The 14,951-nt window shown below is 44.5% G+C and overlaps 1 protein-coding gene across 3 annotated transcripts in view; it reads left to right on the plus strand.

The window, feature by feature from the left end:
- Positions 1-250: 250 nt before the first annotated feature.
- Positions 251-14,951, plus strand: part of ASTN2 (astrotactin 2) — a 274,360-nt gene continuing 259,659 nt past the window's right edge. For all 3 annotated transcript variants that reach the window (XM_088146943.1, XM_088146944.1, XM_088146945.1), the window contains exon 1: positions 251-976. In XM_088146943.1, coding sequence (XP_088003069.1) covers positions 352-976 — 625 coding nt within the window. In that variant the 5' untranslated portion in view covers positions 251-351. The remainder of the gene's footprint in view (positions 977-14,951) is intronic.

Below are 14,951 nucleotides of genomic sequence, written 5' to 3' on the forward strand. Positions count from 1 at the left end.
CGTCTCTGAGGCTCGTCCTGCCGAGAGGGGAGCCGCGCACGGAGCCGCCGCGGAAAGTTAGAACAGCTGGGTGGTGCGCGCCGCCCGGCCCGAGCCTCCGAGCGCAGCGCCGCCGCCGTCGCCGCCGTCCTGCCGGGGGGCGAAAGCGGGTCCCCAGCAAGGCGGAGCCTGACTCGGGGGCGGAGCGCGGGCGCTCAGGAGGCGGGCGGGCGGGCGAGGCGAGGCGAGGTGGGCTCTGCCTAGCGGCGCGGCAGGCGGCTCCTGCTGTTGCTGCTGCTGCGGCGGCGGCTGCTCCGGGCTCCGCGCCTGCTTCTCCGCCTCGCCGCTCCTCCGCCTCGCCTGCCGCGCGCCATGGCAGCCCCGCGCGCCTCGCCGCTGCTCCGCCGCCGCCGCCTCCTCCTCTTCCTGCCCGCCGCCGCCTGCCCTTCGCCCGCCGCCGCCGCCGCCGCCGCCGCCTCCGCCTCGTCCTCCTCCACCGCCTCTTCGCCGGCGCCGCCGCCGCCTCTCCTGCCGCTCCTGCTGCTGCTGGCCAGCGGGCCGGGCCCCGTGGCGGCGGCGGCGGCCGCGGCGGCGGCGGCGCAGGCAGAGCCGGGCGGCGGAGGCAGAGGGGCCGGCGGGGGCAGGGGCAGCCCGGGCGGCGGAGGCCGGGGTGCTGGCGGCGGCGGCGGCGGGAGCAGCCCGTGCCGGGAGAAGACGGTGACGGTGTCCACCTTGCCGGTGCTGCGAGAGAGCGACCTCGCCTGGAGCAGCAGCAGGAGCAGCGGCAGCGGCAGCCCCCCGGGCGGATCCGGCGCCTCCCCGTCTTCAGCATCTGCCGCCGCCGCCGCCGCCGCCGCCGCCCCGGGCTCGGTGCCTCCCGGCGGCGGCGGCGGCGGCGGCGACTCGCGCCTGCTGCTCTTCGTACGGAGCGAACTGCCCGGGCGCGTTGCGGTGCAGGACGACCTGGACAACACGGAGCTCCCGTTCTTCACTCTGGGTGAGCGAGTGGCGGGCGCGGACCCTCCTCCCTCCTCCCTCCTTTTCCCTCGGCCGCGGTTCTCCTCCTGGGGGGCTCTCCCTGCCCCGGCCGGCCGAACCCGCTTTTGCCCTGCCGCCCCCCTTCGGAACTCGCTTGTGGAGAAGACCCAGAGGCTGCCTTCGCCCGGAGTGCGTCCTTGGGCAGTTCGCCTGCTGTCCGAAGCCAGCCCCTTTGGTTGCGGGGAGGAAGAGGGAAAGCAAGGTTCAGGGGCTGCTTTCACGCGACCCGCTGAACCCGTGTCCCTGAAAGCCCGGGCGACTGCTTCTCCACAGCTGGCCAGGGCTGGTTGTTTCAGATTCCCCCAGCCGCTGGGCAGGTGCGAGAACCCAATCCGTTTGGTTACGTGATGGTGCCCAGTACCGTAAAAGGATGAAGTGCGCTGGGTGAAGGCAGTGTTTATATTCTTAGCCATCTTCTCCTGTCCCTTGGACCCGATTCCGCAGTTGCTGTCCCCTCCTCTCTGTTCAACCCCTCCTTCCGTCTAATCCCACACTTCTCACCTGGACAATTCTCCCCTCTTTCTCTCCTCCCCCCCCCCCCCGGCCACGAATATGTGTGCATTTAAGTGAGGGGTGGGGAGAGCATCCCTACTTGAAACAGTAAGCAAGCATTCTGCACACCCGTCCTCAACTGGGATGGGGCCCTAGAAATTAAGGAAAGCTGGTGTGCCAAAGTAAGAATAACTATGTGATTCCTTCCCAAAGGTTTAAGAAGGCTCCTGTGGATGGGAGAGGGGATTTTTGTAAAGGAGAATTTTAAGGGGTCATGGGGGTGGGCTGCAAGTTAACCATCACCCTCCTTGACTTCACAGTTCTTGGAGGAAATAATTAAGGATATTTGTGTCCACCCCCTGCAAGGATAGCCAAAAGAGAGGTCCCCCGGATGGAAACTGGGAAGGAAGTGTAGCTAAATGTGGGGATGAAAGATGTTGGATGATATCCGTCCAGGCTTCATAAGAACTCCAAGGAGATCCACTTTCTTAGGTGTGGGAGGGAGAGAAGGGAGACTGAATTCGAACAACTTGAAAGAGAAAGCTGACTTAGAATTGGAAGGATGTTCTGAATTTAAACTCGGCATTCTTCAATAAGGAATGAGCCCAAGATTGCAAGCGTGTCCCCTTCCAGTCATGGGCAGACCTGTGGTTGGACTGCCCTTCGCTCCTCTGTCCCAGTTGCCTAAACATGGCAAGGATCACAAGCAGCAGTACATCCTTAGTTGCCGTGCCAGGCGCTGTACAAACTCGCTTTTGAAGAGATTGGACTCTGGGGGAGATGCCTGGTTCAGAAGAGGATAATTCCAAAATGTATGGCAAAAGAGTTGTGCCCTTCCCACAATGCAAGGGGGTGTGGGTGTGACATAGATTGGAAAGCTTCAGCATGTAACAAGGATGGGCTGCACTTTGAAAACTCTAATGGGTGGGCTCTGCAATACTCAAAATTGCAGAGAGAAGAGCAAAAACGCTCCAGGTCAAACTCTGTGAGGTTTACTTGGAGTGAGCCGAGGCGATACGAAGATCAGCAAAGTTGAACTGCCTGGGCGATGTGATTGGAAGGAGAATAAAACATTCAAGAGCTACTGGCATATGCAAAATAACTTTGTAGGTCCAACAATCCTACTTATCCCGTGAGGATTTTTTTTTTTTTTTTAAGGATTTTTGTGTTCTCGCAGAAAAGAGTGGATTTATGTCTTGCATTTCTAGATCACCAAAGTACCACAGTTCCCTGGGCAGCGCACAAATCAATTACGGCCATGTAACTGAAAACAAAACAATACAAAGTAATAAAACAGCAATATAATAAGATCTAACGTAGCCACTGCATACTCCCAAACACAGTTCATGAAATCACAAGCCAACTAGCGGTAGCAAATATGGTGAAAAGAGAATCAATCAGCTTTGGAGTTGAGTTTTGTTTTTTTTAAAGGACATCTTTTGAAATGGTGCATCAGAGTTTGAGCGGAGGGATTGAGTGGGAAGCAAATAGAGGTTTACAAATACAGTTGGTGAGAGAGAAAGGAATACAGTTGTACAACATCTTTAGGTGGGGAAAGAGGTGGTGATTCTTCCAAATGCATTGTAGACAAGATCATTGAAGGAGGAAAAGTCTGCTGGTGTGGGGGACAAGATGCATAAATCTCATACTCATATTCCATAGATAAGAAGGGGATGAGGAATGAGCATAGAATGGGATGTCTTGCTAGAGTTAAGGTGAAGGGCATGGAAGTTCACTGTAGAGATGACCTCATCTACTCCTAAGCAGATTCTTTTAAAAACTGCCAAAAGAAAAAAAGCAAAGGACAAAAATAAAGCGTGAAACCAATGGATATTTTGTTCAACTTTTATGCTTCTTTGCCTCTGGTGGCCTCAGATGTTTCACTGTGGGTTGACACGCTTTGCTTCTGATAACACGCGTTGCTTCTTCTTCGCATCTGGGGAGGATTCGTAACAGTTCTCTTCTTTAGCTCATCATGGTTTTTATTAGCAGTTATTTCATCTGCAAGACCTTGCAGCTGGCACGTTTTGAGATGCCATCATTTGGGGAAATTCTTTGCATTTCTTTTTACATGACTGTGTAGTTTCCTTGGTAGCAAGAAGGTGGCCCTTGTATTTGGCTTACTGACTAGCATATAGTCCTGGAGTGCCCTGGTGGTCTTCCCATCCAATTCTTAACCAGATCCATTCCTGCATAGGTTCTGGAGATTAGCCATGATCAGTTTGGTGCAGGGGAGTTATTTTCACGTTTCTGTTGCTTTGAGGTGATTTATTATTGGGTTTCTTTGTTTTGCAGTTGAAGGATCATCTTGAACTTCCTCATGCTCTTTTTTTCTCTCTCCTCCTGCCCCTCCCCAATTCATTGGCTCTTGCCACAAGATTTGCAAACCTAACACATATTTCTTTGAAGCAAACTATCTCACACTCCAGAGAGTGGCAGTGTGTTGTTGAGGAGACTCTGAAAGAAATAGATAAATAAATAAAAAGAATGGAATGGAATGGTAACATTTTAGAAGTTGCTAGACAGGCGAGTTTGCTATAACAAATGGCTTGCATATACATTTTTGTCTGTTCTTCTTATTCTTGTTACGGCTGTCAGGGCTTCTCTTGACTTTCTTATGTTTGTGATGCACGCTTTTAAGGGCTCAGTGGTGAAAGAAAGAGAGGCAGACAACACAATATTGTGCCTTTTGCTCTAGCAAAGGATAAGCTTGCCAGATCTTGTCAAGGCCGTTGTGTGTGATCATAGCCGACTTGTTATTCCCCCAGAAAAGGAAACGTTTAAGATATTGTGACCAGAAGACAGAGTCTCACATCTTTGGCAGAACTGCTAAAGTAGGCTGTTGATCTCTGAGCAAACATCTCAAAATCTTCCTGTAATGTGTTGGTCTGGCTTCCTGCTGCTACCGACTGCTACTAGGAAACTTGGGGTCAAATTAATGGCTTCCTTTAATTTCACATAGCAAGCTGTTGTATGAACATGAATGACCGGCAGAGGTTTTTGGGTCCTGTTGGGAGCCTTTACTTAAGGCTTCCAAAGGTTTCTATGAAAGTTCTTTAGGTACTGCAGTTATAGAAGGCAACAGATGTTTTAACTAAAGTTTCCACGACCCTTTGACACTGGTGGAGAGTTGAGTTCCACCACATCTGGAGGACAACAGGTTGTAATCCCCTGTTTTTGCAACTGTGTCTAAATACTGCAAGAAGGTTTAGATGCAGATGAATGTATTTGCCTTACCTGGACTATAGTCCTATATTTGAGTCAGGTATATAGTAGCAAACTGTCATAAAAACAGTGTCCTTTAAATGTACTGAGTATCTAGATGACCAAAGGTAATTGCATTTGAGTTTCTTTGAAGGGTGCTTGTTACATTTCATTTATTGTAGCAAGCGCCCTTCAAAGAAACTCAAATGCTGTTTCCTGGTTATAATTCCTACAGAATCTTACCTTATTGTAGCAAGTTGGTGGAGGACATCCCTTCCTTGTTCCATTGCACTGGATTCAGCACACAAAGTCCAGAGAATACCAACTCCTGCTACCTTTGGTCTTTCCCCCTTCAGGATACAAGGAAGAAGGATAGCTTCAGCAAAGGTGACTTCAAAAGCTGTTTTAAATTATACCCCAAGCTTCTTTTTAGTGTTTAGGGAGGCTACAGGGTGATGTGTGAGGATGCTGAGATTCTGAGCTATTGATGTTATAAGGATTGTTGAAGATACGTTGTGAGTTATGGGGAACGCCGACTCCTGTGTTTCATTTGCATGAGAGATGCTTTATGTGTTTCATTCATTAGCCTGACACATGCCAATTAGTCTGACAAATTATGCCTTATTATTCCAGTGGTTATGCAGAAATCAGAAAAGGAATGTCTGAGTCACCCCAAAGAAAGAAAGAAAGAAAGAAAGAAAGAGAGAGAGAGAGAGAGAGAGAGAAAGAGAGAGAAAGAAAGAAAGAAAGAAAGAAAGAAAGAAAGAAAGAAAGAAAGAAAGAAAGAAAGAAAGAAAAAGGAGAGGGAGGGAGGGAGGGAGGGAGGGAGGGAGAAGTGTTAATGCCTTATTATTGCAGTGGTTATGAAGAAATCAGAAAAGAAATGTCTGAGTCACCCCCAAGAAAGAAAGAAAGAAAGGAAGGAAGGAAGGAAGGAAGGAAGGAAAGAAGGAAGGAAGGAAGGAAGGAAGGAAGGAAGAGGGAGGGAGGGAGGGAGGGAGGGAGGGAGAAGTGTTAATGCCTTATTATTGCAGTGGTTATGCAGAAATCAGAAAAGGAATGTCTGAGTCACCCCCAAGAAAGAAAGAAAGAAAGAAAGAAAGAAAGAAAGAAAGAAAGAAAGAAAGAAAGAAAGAAAGAGAAAGAAAAAGGAAGGAAGGAAGGAAGGAAGGAAGGAAGGAAGAAAGGAAGGGGGAGGGAGGGAGAGAGAGAGAGAAAGAAAGAAAAAAGAAAAGAAAGAAAGAAAGAAAGAAAGAAAGAAAGAAAGAAAGAAAGAAAGAAAGAAAGAAAGAAAGAAAGAAAGAAAGAAAGAAAGAAAGAAAGAAAAGCTAGCTTGATGGAGGATTTTAGAAGTATGGGAAACGTCTGACTTGTTTCTGGATTCTTCAACAGTTTCTCCTTTTTATGTGTATGGTTTCAACCTCGAAGACTAGACCCTTCCTTTAAAATTAAAGACAGAATTTCTTAGATACTTCATGTATTTAAAACATGTCAGTATTGATTCCCACTAAAATCTCCAGGCAGATATGCTTATGTGTCTACATTATCTGCGCTTAATAAGTCGGATGCTATTGAACGGCAACCCATGGCATGCTTTATCATTGTCCATGCTAGCTGGGTCTGTTGGGAGTTGCAGTTCAGAAATGTCTGAAGCTTCCCCACTTGTGGCTTAATGTAGCTGAACTTCTGTTCATTTGCTGCATGGGAAACTCAGTGAGAGTTAACTTCTCCTTCTTGATTTCATTGGCTTTCAAGCTCAGCTAGTTAAGTGGTTCTCATGGAAACATCAATGGGTGCAATTTTTACATGTGATTATTGGAAAGGCCCTGTTGGATCAGCCGTAGGTCCAACCAATCTAGTATTTTGATTATGCAATGGCTGACCATGGAGGATGGGAACAATTACTGCATTTCGTTACTTGCTCTCCAACACCTTATATTCAAGGTGTGCTACTCTGGATTCTGGAAACCAAATTGAACTGTCAGGATTAGTAACTACTCATGACTCTGTCCTCTTTAGACACGTTTTACATCTTCTTGTCCTGGAGTTACCCTTTCGGCTCTCATGGTTTTTGGGAAGCACGCTACCAGTTTGCCTTCATCAGCAAATATTATTTGCCACTGTGTTTCTTTCCTACTGTCTGTCTTTCCCAAAGATGCAACCATGGGATTGTTTACTATAGAAAAAAGATATTTTGCAGTCCACATGCTGTCTTTCTTGGTTCAAGACGTAGCTAACTCAAGATTTATTTTCCAAGGGGTGTTGGTTATGAGACTAAACAATGCAAAGTTATGAGAGTTGTCAAAGGCTAGACGAGATTTTTAGCCCACTAGGGGGTGTTGATGACTGAATGGAGAAAGATCTTGAGAGAGTTTCAGCAGCGGATTTGAGTCCAAAAGTGCTCGTCTTCCCCTAAATACCTTCCAGGTTTAGGGGTAATACTGTCAACTTTCTTTTGGGACCCAATCTGGCCTTTAGTTGACTTGATTACTGTAGAGGATCTCCCACCATGACATACTCTCCCCAAATCAATCCCATTGATCCCATAAGAGCTGTGAAAACAGGGAAGTTTAACTTCTCTTCTGTGTGTGTGTGAAATCAGCAAGCTCCCCTGTTTTTCTCCCATAAACCAGTCTTGGCTCCTGTCCTAATATCAATCATTCCACCTTATTAAAATTAAGGTACAGATTCCAAAACAGAGAAATTAGATTGAGACAAGCTCTTGTTCTCCTTTAGGTCCTGAATTAGAAACAGTTTCTTCCTGAATACTTACAGCAGAGATATATAGCCTCACTCTCCCCTCCTGATAAATGTTCACAGATGTTTCCTATAGCATAGGTTGAGCCATAATGTCCTGTAATAGATTGAAAAACTATCCACTGTCATTTTCATTGCCACAACAAGCTGCCAACTCTGATCTCTAGACCTTTTCTATAAGAAGGTCTTTACTCTCTCAAATGTATCATAATTTTGTCGGTGGCCATAATATTTCTCTCCTATGTTCCATTTCATTTTCTGAATCGTGGAATGCTTGACTGGCTAAGTGTAGGAAGCTCTGAAGAGATGTTCGTTGTATATACGTGCGGTAAGTATTTATAGCCCCCACCCCCCCCATTTAATAAATCAAATAAGCAAATCTTCCATTGCTTTGTGGATAATGTCTGGGGTTTTATATTTGGAAATGTCATGCTCTGTGCCATAAAACTCCTCAAACATTTGTCTTCCTTTTGCTGCTTTATCTGATTGTGGCTGATGGCTATTCAGTATTCATGGCTTCCAAGAAAGATAGAAATGAATATTCCCAGTAAACAGTAAATGCATAGCATTCACACTAATTGGTATGGGCTAAGCTGACCTTCCTTTACTTTGGCTGAGAATCATATGCCATGCCCCAGAGACTTCTAAGTGCTTAATTTTCTTAAACAGAAAGCGGTGGCATGGTTATTCCCAGAACATCTTTAATCAGAGAACTTTTGTACTGCCTCAAATGAGCAGGGATCTGATTTTTCCACATTTGTCTTTGGTACATTTGTCTTTGTCGTAAGCATAACAGAGTCACTCAAATGGTATTTGGTGGGACTGATGTGTTCCAATACCTCCAAAGCTTTCTATATACACTGTCCCCCTCTGTTTAATTCCTTAAAATCTAAACAGACTTAGCTTTAACATGGAGAGAAATGTGTTAATCTGGATGTGCTTGAAAAATCGCACCTGTGTGGGTTTACTGGCATTGGCAGTCAGAATATGCTCATTAAGGTACAGACTTAGTAGACTTAGCTGGGCCCTTTCGCCAGGGAAAAATGGAACGTTAGACTATCAAAATGCTTTCCATATCTCCAGATTTCTTGGTGGTGACTCCCATGTTTTGAAACTCCTGGCCCACGGAGGAGAGGTTCATCTCCGTCATTAGAATAGCTGGGGAAAATATTTTTATACAGGCAGACTTTTGATGTATACACTGGGGTTTTCTTCAGCTGGATGGGTTATATTTATTCAGCTACGATTTTGATTGTCTGTTGATCTTATTGTTGTTTTCGCTTTGCTCATTTTTAATTTGACCTGTTAGGCTTTGCTGTTCCTTTGTGGAAAGGCTCTGGTTGACCTTATATCTCAATCTGAAAGAGTGCCCTGAAAGTAATTTCCTTTTGATGGTTTCTCTTGGAGTTTCATGAAAGTGAGGGATACCAAGAAAATTACAGGTCAGTGGAGAGATGATTGTACGGTGAGAGGCAGACCATTCATTGATACATGCACTGTTTGACCATCTTGTAATTACGTAAGTGTAAGAATGTACACTCTATCAGTGAGAATTTCCATGAGGAAGGAAGGAAGGAAGGAAGGAAGGAAGGAAGGAAGGAAGGAAGGAAGGAAGGAAGGAAGGAAGGAAGGAAGGAAGGAAGGAAATGGTGAATGTGTAAAACTCATTTTGGAATTCAGCAGTTATCCATGATGTGGGTTATACATGCACAATCTCTTTCAATTTCCCTGCTTCTGTAGTTGTCAGCTGCTATGGCACCTTCATGCACTTTTCACTTCTCTACAGAACACTTTTCTGTCTTCAGTCTGTACAATGGAAGGGTCTGCCGCCCTCCAGAAATGATGGAAATGTCTTAGCAAAGAAAGATGTTGCTAGAAGGTGCTGTTTGCTTTTTAAAGTGAGAGATAAGGCAGAGCGTTGAGCCCTGAAGGTAGTGTTGGTGGGCTTCATGTTGCTTATTCCTGATCTAAAGAGATTTCCAACATAGATTGTGTGGTCAGATACCTGCTGTGAATAGGAAGGAGCAAACTGGGTCAGCGCATCAGAGAAGTGCTTCTTATTTAGAAACCTTTGCCTTTCAAGAGCACCATTTTTTGCACAATGTGCCATTGTTAGCTCAGTTGTTGTCAGCTGTCAAGACTGAAAGGGAATCACAGTTTGCCTGCAATTCAAGGTGTTACGTCTTGTTGTTCAGACATAACCGTTTCCTTCCAAGAGTATCTTCTATAGTGATTTTAGCAGTATGGAAATGCCGGTGCACAACGATTATGACCCTTTTGAGAGCCATTTGGGTGACTTCTTTTATTTGACCATATAAATATATCTCTCCCCCTTCTAGCACCTAATTTTGGCAGTCATGGAAATTTCTGGCATGTATCCTCAAGGCTGCCATTCTATGAGTAGTTCCTGCTTTTTCACAGAAATTCTTTGCCCTTCCTCCAACTTTCAGGTGAACCTTTCACTTTCTCCCACTTCCTCTCAGCATAGTGAAAGAGCTCAATTATTCTCCTCTCATTAGATTGAATTTTCATGCCAAGATAGTTTCATGCCCGTGGAAAACTGTGATTTATTTTATCCCATGTTTTCTGGAATACATGTCATTGTGATACAGATCCTGGGTTGCCTGGGGAAAAGAGCAGGTTGGGTATCATAGGGAGGAAGAAACCTTGCTGAAGTCTGATGGATTTGGAACATAGTTTGGAGCAGAGCAGGAAAAATGGAAGAGAATCCCCAGGCTGACAAATAATGATAGAACGAGATTATCATACAGATAATAATAAATTATTACCAGCCTTTACCAAGGCAGAGTACAAAACAAAGCACGAGTGCAATAATTACAAATCCAATAAAGTTAACTCAGAACCCAGGAAACAGTATTAAAACTGAAACAGTGAGCGTAACACCAATACATTTGAATCAATACCCTAGAATAGGAAAGCATACACATTCATTATAATTTACATCATTGTACTTGGAATGGTCAGCTATCTAAAAGTAGGGTGGAACAACTAGGCCCTGCCTTAAATTGTACATCAAATAAAAGGTCTTTAACCCCTTTCTAAAAGCCACCAGATTTCCATAGAAGTAATGAAAAGGGAGCTGATTTCAGAGGCGTGAAGCCAGGTCCCTAAAGATTGGAGCAAGGAGTCTAAATAAGGTTCTCTTCAGATGAACGTAAAGAACGAACAGAATTGTAGGGAGGAATAGACAGATCCTGGGATGTTAGTGACTGGAGGGCTCTATATGCAATCACCAGTAGTGCAAACTGGGTTCCAGCTTGAATAGGGAGCCTGTGCATAGCCTCATACTGTATGCATTCTTCTGCAGCAAGACAATGATGGGCCCCCCAAGAATGCATTAAATTGTCACCCCAAGTCAGCACTTGTATGCGGTTGATCCATGAATACAGCAGGTGGAACATACCATGCCCAGCTGATCCATCATATTAAGTGCTGATCTAGTTCCCACAACAGACCATCAAAGTGTCTAGAGTCCCATAGCATGTTGGGCCATATTAACCATGCTAGCCCCATATTAGCTGTGATCAGCATGGTATGAACGGACAACCAGTCTGTAAGCAGCTAAACCCAACTCCAAAATCCACAGATGAGGGCTGGCTCATGAACAGAATATCCTAAGATTAATAGCTCCCTTCTGAAGAAAAGCTGTGCTCGAGAAAGCTTTCCAGGTGTGGTGATACTCAGAAGTGGTATGGGTCATTTCCCCAAAGGCTGTGTTGGAAGAAGAGTAGGTGCAACAGATGGGGATGCCGTTTGAGGTTCAAGACATCTTTCTTGGAGAATGCAGTTGGGTTCCCCCAGAGGGTTCCCCCAGAGGTCAGCAGGTTGACTTAGTGGTAGGACAGCTTATTTGAAACTCAAATGTGTCGTTAGTGGTGTGTGTGTGTGTTGAGCAAAACCCGAACTGGAAAAGCACCTCTTCAGACATTTCTAGCGAGTTCCAAAAAAGAATTCTGGACCACGTCAATGGTATTTTTCTTGCATGCTTGCTAGGGAGAGTCAGCCTGGAAACATGAACACTCTGAACCTGCAAAACCTGTCTAATGCTGTGTTTACAGTCAACATCCCTCCAGGCCTGCTCTAATTTCTGCAAGTGGTGTTGATCAAGCTGGGCCATATTCGACTTGTTCTGGCAAGCTTTCGAAATTTGCTTAACTTTCCTCCTACAATGCATGTAAAAGTGATAATAAGATGCATTTGCAGTTCATTTGGCCCTCCTCCATCCTTCAGCTGAACTTCCTTAGCTTGTCTATCACCTTGAAAAAAAATAGCATCTTTGCACAACCCTTTTGAACAGCTCCCTCTTCTCTGTCGAAGATGCATCTGTTCCACTGTGTTATGATAACTTCTTTTTCATTATCTCCTCTTTTCTGTTGGGTTCCCAGCCACTCTCTCCTTCCTTTTCTCAAACTCCACTGAGGCTACTGAAAACAAGCCTGGCTCCCCCAGCCAGCGGGAATAGGAGAAAAAAAAAAAATCCTTCCCATTAACTGGAAATAAATCATCAGCTACTTGAATGAATGAATATTTTTATTACGGTCACTGACCAGAATTGCAAACAAAAACATATTAAAAATAAAGTACAAACAAAACGAGATGAAATATTACAATTGATGGTAGATTCATCAGAGGGCAATTAAAGTCTGCCTAATTTTACAGGCAGTATAACAAAATTTAGCTACGTTCAAGGAGACTGAATCATACTGATTGGATAACAACAACTGCACATTAAAAAGATCAAAATTGCCCAGGTGTTTTACCAGGTAAGGAGTTACAAGGCAGGTGTTTGAGTCCTTACAGTTTCAACAGCCCCTTGTCCACAGGGGACTTTTTTGTATCAGCCATCAAAAGTGCTGTGGGGAGACGTGCTAAAGTTAGTGCACTTCGGAACAAAATCCAACAGCTTGTGTTAAACCAGAATGTCTGGTTTTGACTTTGTGTGTTGTTGGAACCCAAGCATTACAGTTTGGGAATCGTGGCTTGTGGCGTACTGCGTAATGCGAACCCAACTGATCATGGGTATTTTGATAAACTAGAATTCGACCAGCCATGGCATAACGTGGTAGAACCCAGGGTGGAAAGGGTGTGCCTTGCCTTTTTCAAAGGAAAAAAAATGAAAATGATTTGGAAAGGGTTTATTCCTGCCTATGAATAATTCTGAATCTCCAAAGCTTGCCTAGCAGGAAGACCTTTGATGCTCTTTCCATTTCAGTCAAGCCAAACCCATCCATGACTAGTTGGCACACTACGGTACAGGCTTACTTGCTTTAACACGGTTGTCCTGCTTCATGAAAAGAGGTTGAGATTTGCAATAATAAAAAGTAACCAGTTTTCTTCCTCTCTGCTCTGTAAAAAACAGGAGTATTGAGATTAAAAAGGGAGTCCAAGGAAGACATTTCCCCGTGGCACTGTTTTAATTGCATCTCCTAGTGATGGCTGATAGTTGCAAAATTTGGAATGTTAATTAGCGAGGCAAGAGCCCTGCTGTTGTACAAGAAGCATTTGTTTTAAACTTCTCTACGTGTCCCCCTGTAGTCTGGCATAGATGGTCAAGCCATAGCGTGCATTGATCAGTGACATTAATGTAGGCTTGGAAATGCAAAAATCTGAGCCTTATGGCTTTTGTAGCATTGATGACGCGGTCTTGTGTTCTCCACCACTCTAGATGTACGTCTTGTTATGAAGCCTATTTAAAATTTGCTTCTGCGTGCGAGAGAGAATAAGGGGTTTTTATCCGAGGAGCAGAGCAAGTGTTGATGAATGTGGGATAATGTCTGCTTGTGGGTGCTTAGCTTAACTATATTGTTCAAGCTCACAGCGTGTCAGTCTTAATTCTGTGGGTAAATCTGTACTTTGCTTTCCCCAACTCTTCTCTTCTTGCAAAAGAAAGGGCTGTTTTTCTATAGCAGCTTTATAATGGATTTCTGGGAGTGGTGTTTCTGAGTTTAATATTGATGGCAAGGTGCCAGAGGAAACCATGAACTGTCTCTGTGTGTATGTGTGTTACCCCTTTCCATTTGTGCCAAGGTGTATATGTCACCTCTCCATTGCTCTGCAGCCTTCCTGACACCCCACATTTCCCAGTCTAAAAAAGCCCTGTGCACACAGCTTTCTCCAGGATCTTCTCCTCTGGGATTCAGAAGAAGCAAGGTAGCTGCAGGACATGGCTATGTATATATCTTTGGCCACCAGAACTGGCCCCCCAGACTGCACCTCACTAATAATCTCTTTCCTGGTGAAAAGAGAGAGAGCGAGCAATTTATTTTCCATGCAATTGAAGTCCTCTGTTTAGAAAAAAAGAAAAATGCAGGGGAAGTGTTTGGCACAACTGTGCTGTTGATTTCTGTGATTTAAGGATCCTTTTGAAGCACACACTTTAGCAGAGTGCCAATTAAAAAAAGCTTTTCCATATTTGGCCAAAGACACTAATGGGTGAGCAATCCTATTGCACCTCTACCTTCTTTGTATTTTCGTGGTGGGTTTTAAATTATTATGGAGAAATCCAGGGAAAACAGGCTCTCCTTCTAGATATTCTTTTGGAATAAATTTTAAGCTTCTGCTCCCAAAATAGCTGGACCTTTTTCCGTGTACTTTTAGACATCTGATACACCTTAGGCTCCTCTAACTTGATGAGATGAACCTTTTCTTCCAAGGCTTCAGAAACACGCTGATTAAATTCACTTCTCAACTTCGCTTGCAACTTCTCACAAACCATTAATTCAACTGTCTGGGGAGAGTTTTAGTAAAGAAGTAGCTGAAAAATTGAGAGTGAGCATATGTAAAACGGAATTGACTAAAGACCATGCTACAGGGGCTGATTGTATCTCCGAGGGTTATCACCTCAAAGAAATATTTTAAAAATGCTCCCAAATACAGCGTTGTTACACAATCTCCTTGGGGGTGGCACTCAAGGTTTTGGGGGTGAATTGCTTGTTTTATTTTTATGTTTTGTGTAATGCTTAATCTGTGGTTTTTAATCAACTGTTTTGGTTTAGTGTTTGACTTTTTTCTGGAAACTGCTTTGAGTTCGTCTGTAAAAGGGCAGGAATAGGAATGCTGTAAATAAATGATATGGGGAAGTCTTCATAAAAGACTGTAAAAGAGCTTCCCAATTTAAGGATGGTTTAAACTTCGCTGCTGTTTTGACCAGACGGCTGTTGAAGGACTCACTTGTATGAATCCTGAGTAAGATGGATAAGAAATTAAATCCATTAGAGATTGGATGGTATTCACAAAATAAAGAAGAATTTAGACAAGCTGGACCAGCTGCATGAAAAAATTATGGCCAAATGAAAATCCTACTCTTTGTAAGAACAGAGATGGAGATTTGTCGGTTAATTCCTGTATCAATTCTTTTTCTAAAAGAGTCCGTGCTATTTCATTTGCAATTTCCTGAAACCTGGATTGTTTTCATCTTTTCTCTCAAGAACATCCATTTATAAACTTTTTTCATTTTAAAA

The sequence above is a fragment of the Python bivittatus genome, unplaced genomic scaffold (genome assembly GCF_059951505.1).
Source record: "Python bivittatus isolate LINGU-HERP-01145 unplaced genomic scaffold, Pbiv_v1 ctg000160_np1212, whole genome shotgun sequence".
In the NCBI taxonomy this organism is placed as follows: domain Eukaryota; kingdom Metazoa; phylum Chordata; class Lepidosauria; order Squamata; family Pythonidae; genus Python; species Python bivittatus.